The sequence below is a fragment of the Heloderma suspectum genome, chromosome 4 (assembly GCF_057233095.1).
Source record: "Heloderma suspectum isolate Gila_16-S chromosome 4, 16-S_ref, whole genome shotgun sequence".
Taxonomy (NCBI): domain Eukaryota; kingdom Metazoa; phylum Chordata; class Lepidosauria; order Squamata; family Helodermatidae; genus Heloderma; species Heloderma suspectum.
Genome location: NC_139461.1, coordinates 161157268 through 161168663, shown reverse-complemented (window position 1 = coordinate 161168663; position 11396 = coordinate 161157268). Strand labels below are relative to the sequence as shown.

At 44.6% G+C, this 11396-nt stretch overlaps 1 protein-coding gene across 4 annotated transcripts in view; it reads right to left on the bottom strand.

The window, feature by feature from the left end:
• Positions 1-9812: 9812 nt before the first annotated feature.
• Positions 9813-11396, bottom strand: part of RRBP1 (ribosome binding protein 1) — a 214478-nt gene continuing 212894 nt past the window's right edge. For all 4 annotated transcript variants that reach the window (XM_084854812.1, XM_084854811.1, XM_084854813.1 and 1 more), the window contains one exon: positions 9813-11281. In XM_084854812.1, the coding sequence (XP_084710938.1) occupies positions 11240-11281 (42 nt within the window). In that variant the 3' untranslated portion in view covers positions 9813-11239. The remainder of the gene's footprint in view (positions 11282-11396) is intronic.

Genomic DNA, 11396 nt, shown 5'->3' with positions numbered 1-11396 from the left:
AAATTGGGTAAATACCACTAGTGTTTGCTAGGACTAGGAGGGAGGACGCTGACTGGAAGACCGTCCATGGTGACGGGAATTCTGATGAAGGCAGCAGGACCTAATTTAGCTCTTGAGAGCATGTTGCAATTGTAGTAGGTGCCACAGGTGGGAGGGGAGCTGTGATCGATAGATTCTCAAAATTTACAAAATTCTGGTGCTGTGCTCAACTGTGTTAAGGAAGTATCCAAGGCAGGTTGGGTTGAACAATCAGAAATTTATTAAAGCACATCATGGCTGTGGGAGAGACAGATGAAACTGTCTCTTTAAATAAAAGAAACACGATGCATTTATTCAGACTGAAAGTTGGAGAACAAAGAAAATACACTACGCATGCTCAGAAACCAATTAGAACTCAGCACCAGTCTTATCCCCCTTCATGGATCACTGCGTTGTGGCGAAGGGGCTTGCGTAACTCAGTGAAGCCATAAGTTATGCCGTGCAGAGCCACCCAAGACAGACAGGTCATGGCAGAGAGTTCTGACAAAATGTGGTCCACTGGACAAGGAAATGGCAACCCACTGCAGTATTCTTGCCAAGAAAACCCCATGGAACGTATCACAAGGCTAAAAGATATGACGCCGGAAGATGAGCCCCTCAGGTCGGAAGGTGTCCAATATACTACTGGGGAAGAGCGGAGGGTATTTCCAAGTAGCGCCAGAAAGAGTGAAGCGGCTGGGCTAAAGCTGAAAGGACACTCAGCTGTGGATGTGTCTGGTGGTGAAAAGAAAATCCGATGCTGTAAAGAACAATATTGTTTAGGAACCTGGAATGTCAGATCAATGAATCAAGGTAAGCTGGAGGTGGTCAAACATGAGATGGCAAGATTGAACATCGACATCTTGGGAATCAGTGAACTAAAATGGACAGGCATGGGCGAATTTAATTCAGGTGACCATCATATCTACTACTGTGGGCAAGAATCCCTTAGAAGAAATGGAGTAGCACTCATAGTCAACAAAAGGGTGGGAAAAGCAGTACTGGGGTACAATCTTCAAAATGATAGAATGATCTCAGTACGAATCCAAGGCAAACCATTCAACATCACAGTAATTCAAGTCTATGCCCCAACCACTGATGCCGAAGAAGCTGAGGTTGATCGGTTCTATGAAGACCTACAACACCTTCTAGAACTAACACCAAAAAAAGATGTCCTCTTCATCATAGGAGATTGGAATGCTAAAGTAGGAAGTCAAGAAATCACTGGGATAACAGGCAGGCATGGCCTTGGTGTACAAAATGAAGCAGGACAAAAGCTAATAGAGTTTTGCCAAGAGAACACGCTGATCATAGCAAACACTCTTTTCCAACAGCACAAGAGACGACTCTACACATGGACATCACCAGATGGTCAATATCGAAATCAGATTGATTATGTCCTTTGCAGCCAAAGATGGAGAAGCTCTATACAGTCAGTCAAAACAAGACCTGGAGCTGACTGTGGCTCAGATCATGAGCTTCTTGTTGCAAAATTTTGGCTTAAATTGAAGAACGTAGGGAAAACCACTAAACCATTCCGGTATGACCTCAATCATATCCCTGATGAATATACAGTGGAGGTGAGGAATAGATTTCAGGGATTAGACCTGATAGACAGAGTGCCTGAGGAACTATGGACGGAGGTCCGTAACATTGTTCAGGAGGCAGCAACGAAATCCATCCCAAAGAAAAAGAAATGCAAGAAAGCCAAGTGGCTGTCTGATGAGGCTTTAGAAGTAGCTGAGGAAAGAAGGGAAGTGAAAAGCAAGGGAGAAAGGGGAAGATATATCCAACTGAATGCAGAGTTCCAGAGAACAGCAAGGAGAGACAAGAAGGCCTTCTTAAATGAACAATGCAAAGAAATCGAGGAAAATAACAGAATGGGAAAGACTAGAGATCTCTTCAAGAAAATTGGAGATCTCAAGGGAACGTTCTGTGCAAAGACGGGCATGATAAAGGACAAAGAAGGCAGGGACCTAACAGATGCAGATGAGATTAAGAAGAGGTGGAAAGAATACACAGAAGAACTATACAGGAAAGATCTTAATGTCCCTGATAGCCATGATAGTGCGGTCACTGAACTTGAGCCGCACATCCTAGAGAGTGAAGTCAAGTGGGCCTTAGGAAGCATGACTAACAACAAAGCTAGCGGAGATGACAGTCTTCCAGCTGAGCTATTTAAAATCCTAAAAGATGATGCTGTTAAAGTGCTACATTCAATATGCCAACAAATTTGGCACACTCAACAATGGCTGCAAGACTGGAAAAGGTCAGTTTACATTCCAATTCCAAAGAAGGGCAACGCCAAAGAGTGTTCAAACTACCGCACAATTGTGCTCATTTCACATGCCAGCAAGGTGATGCTCAAAATCCTACAAGCTAGGCTTCAGCAATATGCGAACCGAGAACTACCGGAAGTACAAGCGGGGTTTCGAAGAGGCAGAGGAACTAGAGATCAAATCACCAACATTCACTGGATCATGGGGAAAGCAAGAGAATTCCAGAAAAACGTCTATTTCTGCTTCACTGACTACGCTAAAGCCTTTGATTGTGTGGATCACAACAAACTGTGGCAAATTCTTAAAGAGATGGGAGTACCAGACCACCTTTCCTGTCTCCTGAGAAACCTGTACGAGGGTCAAGAAGCAACAGTAAGAACCGGACATGGAACAACTGAGTGGTTCAAAATTGGGAAAGGAGTACGACAAGGCTGCATATTGTCACCCTGCTTATTTAACTTATATGCAGAGTACATCATGAGAAATGCCGGGTTGGATGAATCAGAGGTCGGAATTAAGATTGCTGGGAGAATTATCAACAACCTCCGATATGCAGACGATACCACCCTAATGGCAGAAAGCGAAGAGGATCTCAAGAGCCTCTTGTTGAGGGTGAAAGAGGAGAGTGCAAAAGCTGGTTTGAAACTCAACATTAAAAAAACTAAGATCATGGCATCTGGCCCTATCACTTCTTGGCATATAGAAGGGGAAGAAATGGCAGCAGTGACAGATTTTACTTTCTTGGGCTCCAAGATCACCGCAGACGGTGACTGTAGCCATGAAATTAAAAGATGCTTGCTCCTTGGGAGGAAAGCTATGGCAAACCTAGACAGCATAGTAAGAAGCAGAGACATCACCTTGCCGACAAAGGTCCGTCTAATCAAAGCTATGGTTTTCCCACTAGTAACGTATGGCTGTGAGAGCTGGACTATGAGGAAGGCTGAGCGCCGAAGAATCGATGCTTTCCAACTGTGGTGCTGGAGAAGACTCTTACGAGTCCCCTGGACTGCAAGGAGGTCAAATCAGTCAATCCTAAAGGAAATCAACCCCGAGTGCTCATTGGAAGGACAGATACTGAAGCTGAAGCTCCAATATTTTGGCCACCTAATGCGAAGAGAAAACTCTCTGGAAAAGACCCTGATGCTGGGAAAGACTGAAGGCAAAAGGAGAAGGGGACGGCAGAGGATGAGATGGCTAGATAGCATCACGGATGCAATGAATATGAACTTGAGCACACTCCGGGAGAGAGCGCAGGACAGGAAGGCCTGGCGTGCTATGGTCCATGGGGTCACGAAGAGTCGGACACAACTGAACGACTGAACAACAACCAGTCTTATCAGCACAGCTGCTTTCTTATCTTTAGGGATGAGTTACTTTGGTGGATAGGAATTTCTTGCTTATGAGCAAGTTACAATTACCTTCTCATGGTCAGACACACATACACACTGACTCAGTCCCATCAGGCACCTTCAGGCCTACCTTCACAACTGGTTTAATGAAAAAATGCCTGCTCTAAGCCAATGTCTCCAACGTATTTATCTACCCCCTACAACTATGTTGGGATTGTTCCAAAGCATGAGGCCTGCATGAGAGTGAGGGTCAAATTTCAGTCTTAATCCGAGTCCCTTCCATCATTCAATGTCCAGTTTTACGTGCTCCATTAGGGGACTAAGTTATATGGCATTAAGTTATTTAATAGTTTAGGGTTGGAGAGACCTAAATTCTTGAAAGAGTCTTCACTAAGTTTAAATCCCCATTCCGAATAAACCATCTGTATGCCCCTGCTGTGGGCTTCCAAGTTTTAGGGGTGCTGAGAAAGTGTTAAGTCAGGTCCAGGTTTGGTTACAAGGAAATTTTTATTGAGTACTTACAGTGCACAGGCACAACCAATGGTTGGATCAGACAAAGCTCTGAACAAATAGTGTGCTGCAAGATGACTTTCATATCATACATGTTATTCAGGCATAGCAGTGAGGTAGAATGACATGTGCAAGCATTAGAGTTCATCTACAACTTTCCCAGCCTAGCCTAGCAGTGCTTGGTAACATATTTGGCAGAAGCAAGACTATCACAATTTTCTCAGCATGGACATCTGGGCTTAAGATAAACATAGCTTTACTCTCTGGTGCATCCTAGGCTCTGATAAGATAAATGGCGCCAGAGCTCGTTAACTCTGGAATGTGCTGAAGGGGCACTACACCGGCTGTTGACTCATCTTATGAGCCAAGAGGCCCAACTGCAAGAAATTGCAACTAATAAGCTAAAGCAGAGAGCATTATGGATCTCTAAGCATCTCTAGAACTACTGTTAGCTTGCTATGTGGGGTTCCTAGGGCATAACCTCTGATTTCTTCCAGTTCACCCTGTAACCTGAGGCTTTGCTATATTGGTTTAGTGTGGTAATTAGCTTAGGGAGGGGCTTTGGAGTGTTGGAAAGTGACACCAGGGCATCATCCACATACAATATTTTTTGTTCCGTGTCACCCTGTCTAATCCCAGCCAATGGTTCTAATAACAAATCAAAGAGTAAGGGGGACAGATGTGCCCCTGTTTCTATGGGTAAACGTTTAGAAATCAAGCCATTGGTTAACATTCTGGAGGTGGGTGAGCGATATAGAATATTAATCCAATTTATAAACTCGGGGAAATTGAGAGGCTTCTAATATTTTAATAAGGAAGTCCCAGGAGACCCGGTCAAAGGCCTTCTCGGCATCTATTGCGATTAGGGTACTTGGTGGTGCGTCTGGTGGGGTAGAGGAAATCAGGTCTATAACTGTTCTTATATTATCTGCTCCCTGTCTGCGTCTAATGAACTCTGTTTAATTAATGTGCATTAGACTTCTAATGATGCCTTGCACTCTCTCCGCCAATATGGCTGTTAGGATTTTTAGGTCAACGTTAATGAGGGAAATAGTCCTATAGTTATTGACCAACATTGGGTACCTGCCCCCCTCAGGGAGGACACAGATTGCTGCCCCATATTGAGAGTCCAATAGTCTGCCCTCACCAAAGGAGTTTCTGTATGTGTCCAACAGCCGGGGGAGGGCTGTCAGTGTCTCTCCCACGGCTGTATACCACTCCACTGGAAACCCATCCGGGCCTGGTGCTTTACCTGTTTGTATCGAGCCCATCACTTGGTGAACGTCCTCTAAAGATATTGGTGCCCGCAGAAGTTCCCGTTCGGCCAGAGTCAGGGTGGGGAGGTTAAAAGAGTTCAGGAAGGGGCCTGGATCTGCTGTAGTACTTGTCCCTTCTTTCGTGTATAGGTTTTGATAGAAGGCATCAGTTTTTTACTGGATCCATGGTATGAGAACCATTGGGTAACCTGATACTTGGGATTGCCCTCCATGAAGTGTTCAGATCATAGGCTAGGAGCTTTCCTACCTTGTCTCCCAATTCCCAAAATGCTTGCTTAGTGCATTGCATTAAAAACCCTGCTTTTTAAAAGAGGTTATTAATTTCAAATTGGGTTCTCTGCATCTTACGTAGTAAAGAGTCGGTGGGTGATGTGCTCTAAGAATCGATGAGAGTTCCCAGCTCCGTCTCAAGCTCTTTAAGTTGCTGTTCTTTAGCCCTTTTAGTGTAGGATGCAAAGGCAATAATTCTGCCCCTACTATAGGCCTTGTAATATAGGCCCAGAGAGTTAGTTGGGCTGAGAGTGCTCCCTGATTTAACTTTAAAAATTCCTCTGTTTCCTCTTTCATCTGCTGTATAAAACCCGGGTCATGGAGTAAAAACGTATTTAGCCTCCATGAGCAGTTGTGGGGAGGGGAACGTTTAAGCGCAACGTCAATGTTACTTGTGCATGATCTGAGATAATGATGCTATCTATTTTTACCTCCCTTATTAATGGGGCCACTGTGCCAGACAACAAAAAATAATCTAGTCTAGAAAAATTATGATGTGCTCCTGAAAAAAAGGTCTGCGAGATGGATAAGTCTTGAAGGGTCGATTAGTTTCAAATCACGCATATAATCCAATATAGCTGCTCTCATGCCTGTGTGTGGTTTAGTTGGTGGAGGGATATTTCCAGCTAATAAAGGGTCTAGAATTTCATTAAAATCTCTGCCCCATAGAATATTTTCAGGGGACATAGCAACTATCTTATTAACACATTCCTTCAATGTCTGTACCAAATCAACTTGTGAACCATATAAATTTGCCAGAATTAAGGATTGCCCTTAATTCTAATTCTAATACTTGCATACAGCAATAAATATCGGCCCATTGGGTCCGCTACAATTTGATTGATTTGTATGTTCATGTTTTTTCAGATCAGTATTGCCACCCCTTTCACCCTTTTTGAGGAGGCAGCTGCATATACTTCCCCCACCCTTATAGACTGGAGCCTTTGTGCATCTGAGGGGAGCAGGTGGGTTTCCTGCATGCATGCATGCATGCCATATGCCAGCAATTTTGGAAAACACAAGAATGGCCAACAGATTGGAAAAAATCAAATTATCCCTATACCAAAAAAGGGAAGCACCAAAGAATGTTCAAAGTATCGAACAGTGGCACTTATTTCACATGCCAGTAAGGTAATGCTCAAGGTCTTGCAAGGTAGACTCCAGCAATTCATGGAACGAGAATTGCCAGATGTACAAGCTGGGTTTAGAAAAGGCAGAGGTACTCGAGACCAAATTGCCAATATCCGCTGGATAATGGAGAAAGCCAGGGAGTTTCAGAAAAACATCTATTTCTGTTTTATTGACTATTCTAAAGCCTTTGACTGTGTGGATCATCACAAATTGTGGCAAGTTCTTGGTGGTATGGGGATACCAACTCATCTTGTCTGCCTCCTGAGGAATCTGTATAACGACCAATTAGCGACAGTAAGAACAATGGACTGGTTTAAGATTGGGAAAGGAGTACGGCAGGGTTGTATACTCTCACCCTACCTATTCAACCTGTACGCAGAACACATCATGCGACGTGCTGGGTTTGATGAAGCCAAGGCTGGAGTTAAAATCACTGGCAGAAACATTAACAAAGAAACATTAACAATCTCCGATATGCAGATGATACCACTTTGATGGCTGAAAGCGAGGAGGAGCTGAGGAACCTTCTGACGAAGGTGAAAGAAGAAAGTGCAAAAGCTGGGTTGCAGTTGAACCTCAAAAAAACCCAAGATTATGGCAACCAGCTTGATTGATAAGTGGCAAATAGAGGGAGAAAACATGGAGGCAGTGGCAGACTTTGTCTTTCCAGGCGCAAAGATTACTGCAGACGCTGACTGCAGCCAGGAAATCAGAAGACATTTACTTCTTGGGAGGACAGCAATGACAAATCCTGATAAAATAGTTAAGAGCAGAGACATCACACTGACAACAAAGGTCCGCATAATTAAAGCAATGGTATTCCCCATAGTAACCTATGGCTGCGAGAGCTGGACCATAAGGAAGGCTGAGCGAAGGAAGATAGATGCTTTTGAACTGTGTTGCTGGAGGAAAATTCTGAGAGTGCCTTGCACTGCCAGAAGATCAAACCAGTCCACACTCAAGGAAATAAAGCCAGACTGCTCACTTGAGGGAATGATATTAAAGGCAAAACTGAAGTACTTTGGCCACATAATGAGAAGACAGGATACCCTGGAGAAGATGCTGATGCTAGGGAAAGTGGAAGGCCAAAGGAAGAGGGGCCGACCAAGGGCAAAAGGATGGATGATATTTTGGAGGTGACGGACTCGACCTTGGGGGAGCTGGGGGTGGCGACGGCCGACAGGAAGCTCTGGCGTGGGCTGGTCCATGAGGTCACGAAGAGTCGGAAGCAACTGACCAAATAAACAACAATACAAGGGTGTAAAAATCAGGCAAAATAACTTGCCCGTATCATTGGAGCTAGGTGACAGCCAGTCCCCTGGGGGAGCAAAGTCAGAGGGTGTCTCTATATTAAGCAAAAAAACCTGCAAAACCCTTTCCGGAGCTTCCTGCTTTTGGTTTCTTTGGGGGATTAGGAAGGGCTTCTTTACACAGCAGCTATGTGGTTTGAACTGAGGGAGTGCCTCCCTCCCGCCCTGGCATGTGTGCAAAGGAGGGGGGGGTGTCTTGTTTTCGTCGCTTAACTTCTGCTGTACTGTTTTCTCGCAGCTCCCAGGAAACCTCTGACTTACTTCTGAGTAGACATAAGATCACCCTGTAAGTCTGCAACCCTTGGTACACTTACTTGGGAGTAAGCCCCAATGAACTTAATAGGGTACTCTGAAACAACAGAGGGGGTGGGGGATCAGAGGTGTTTCCCTTCGTTGCAGGGAGGCATTTTGCCCTCTTCTCCCTCCAACTGAGCAATGTGGAGGCAGGAGTCGCAATCAGCAGGCAGTTCTTGCCCTCGCGCCTGTCAAATCTGCTTGGGTCTCCTTCCATGCAACCCCCGCTCCTATCCTCAGTGCCTTCATAATTCTGACCTTACCCCCAACAACTGAAAAACAATCGCCCACAGCAGGCAGACACAGCAGTTTCTTCTGCTATTGTAGATCTTTCTGGGGAGGTCATGGCACTCCTGTTCCATGGGCTGGGAGAAATACCACATTTTTTGCATTTCAGGAAAACACGAGATAGGCTGGGGGAAATTGTGGGGGGGTGCCTTGGATGTTAACAGCAACGTGTAAAGAGCCTGCAAACTTCCAACAGACAGCCATCTCAATAGCAGGATAAAAGCTCCGTGTGATGAACCCCAGAGAGGCCTTGACGCCAATATAAATAATTTCCTATGACTAGGAAGGAGTGAATGGCTCTGATCCAAATATAGGATGCACAGACAGGAGGCGAAACCTCAGGACAGATGTTTCATTGCCTTCATGACTGCATGTTGAGAGTGGCTTTCTGTAGGGAGCCACTTGGCTCCATATGTGGAAGGGAAAGAAAATGTAAATAGGTTACATAATGATAAAAGAAAATTTTCAACAAAAGCCTGCGCCTTAACAAGGCATAAGACAAAATCCCCAAGTACACCTATAACACTGGAACAAATTCTATGCTGTACTCTCCCCCCCGCCCCCGGTAAGAACAGTAACTTCCAGGCTTTACAGGTGCGAAAAATAAGTCACCCCCCCTTTGCCCCCCCCAACGCCCTATTGCAGAGTTCAAATGTCTCAGCTCTATAAACCTCCTGCCAATCATAGAAACCCCATGTTTAACAAGCTGCCTAACTCCCTCATATATAATTGAGCAGATATACCCACCCCATGGAAAAGAGAATACTCCTCTGGCATGGATTTTTCCATGCTTCCCTGGGATAAGTCCCCATGGTCAGGTGAAGGGAGGATAAGAGGCCCCCCCCCCCATGTTCAATAGACTATTGGTTGTTAAGGGAAAAGGGGAAAAAACAGTAGAAAATTTCTTGTTTTCAATTCCACTTTACCTTCAACTATGGGGCTGGGTATTGCTCTCAAAGTCATGCTCTGGAAGATGTCCAGAGTACTCAACAAGAGGAGCTGTGTATGTTCCCTGCCCTCAGAGTCATAAAAGATATTAAATAGATATTTAATCATTCCTTTCCCCATTCTCTTCTATTCTTTTTTCCTCTTCTTTCCTTCCCCCCCTTCCCTTCCACCTGCCCCTCATCTCCTTCCTTCTCTTCCTCCCCTTCTCCTTTCCTCTTTCCTTCTCCCTTTCTGGTTGTTAGTATTGTTGTTTCGTCACCTTCTTCGTTGTTCTACTGGGTCCAGACTTAAAATATAGTCCTCTGCTTCTGCCGAGGAACAAAATGTGCGTATCCTCTCCCCTTGCCGGATTCAGAAGATTGCTGGGAAGCTTGTGAAATGTTGAAGGTTGAATTCACAAGCCATTGCCTGTGCTCCCATGAAGGCTCTCTGTTGGTGTACTACCTTAGCATCATCCTTTGCCCAAATTAAGAGTTGGGCCAGATCCAGTGGTATGCAACTCAGAGAGGACACTCTGCTCAAGGCTTGGTGTATGGTTTGGTGAGGCTGAAAGCTTATTGTGGGGAGCACACCTCCACTTCCATATTCATTTCTGCATACACTGGTATTATTTACATGCGAGCACCATGCTTGAAAGTGTCTTCCACCCCAAGAAAGCACTGACATGAATGCACCTTGTACTGTCAATTTCCTGTAATGTATGGAGCAGTGTTTTTTAGGCCTATACGTCTTGGGTTTTCCCAGTACAAATGTTACGCCCACACATGGATGCCTGGTGGGACTGGCGTGTCATCTTACTCCCCCACTGTTAACCAGTATTCCATAACCCAGCCTTCCCCAACTTAGCACAGTCCAGAGGGGTTGGACTACAGTTCTCATCATCCCCATTCAGCATGGATGGGGTGATGGGAGTTGTAGTCCAACTGATCTAGAAAGCAACATATTTTGAGGGCTCCAGAATAGGAAAGTTTGCTATATCCTATAATCAGGTAGCAAACTGCAATCACAAGCCATGCTTAGGATTCAAGATGAGAGCTCTCAAAGGTGAGATGCTTCAACTTTTCCAAATTTAACTCTCAGTGAAAACCTTTATTGTCCACACAGCAGGTGGATTTTACCACAGAGATCAAGGCCAAAGCACATCCATTTCATTGCATTCATTTACAAGGATACCTACTGCCAGCTCTCTTTAATGGAGGCTATCCTCCACTGTAGTTGCATACATCCCTCCTAACACTTCTCTTTTTCCAGCTAGAAAATAATTGCACCAAACAGACAGTGTGTACATGTTCTGCTACTAGAGGCAAATATTTTGGGGTTCTTGCTGGTCAGAGTCATGCTCTGGAAGATGACCCTACAGCAGGTACTAAGGCAGTTTTTACCAAAAAAAGAGAGTCCATTTATAGACTGGTTCTTGCAGAGTTTACTTTTATTCCTTTAAAAAACGAAGATAGTTTCTGGTCATTACTGTCTTTGTTGTTGTTCTCTGCAGTATATAACTGCATTGTGTAGGAACGTATAAAGCATTTAGTAAGGTGAAGAGCATATCCTGGATTTTGGATTTGTCAAACGGATGTTCCTTCCTTGACACTATCTTCATTTTCTCCCTGAAGCAGAATGAAAAGTCGGTTACTGCATCTGAACAGCCTCGGTTTTCAAAAAACAGCATGCTAGAGCCACAGAAAAATGTGTCCTACTAAGCAGGACCCAAGCACAGGGTGG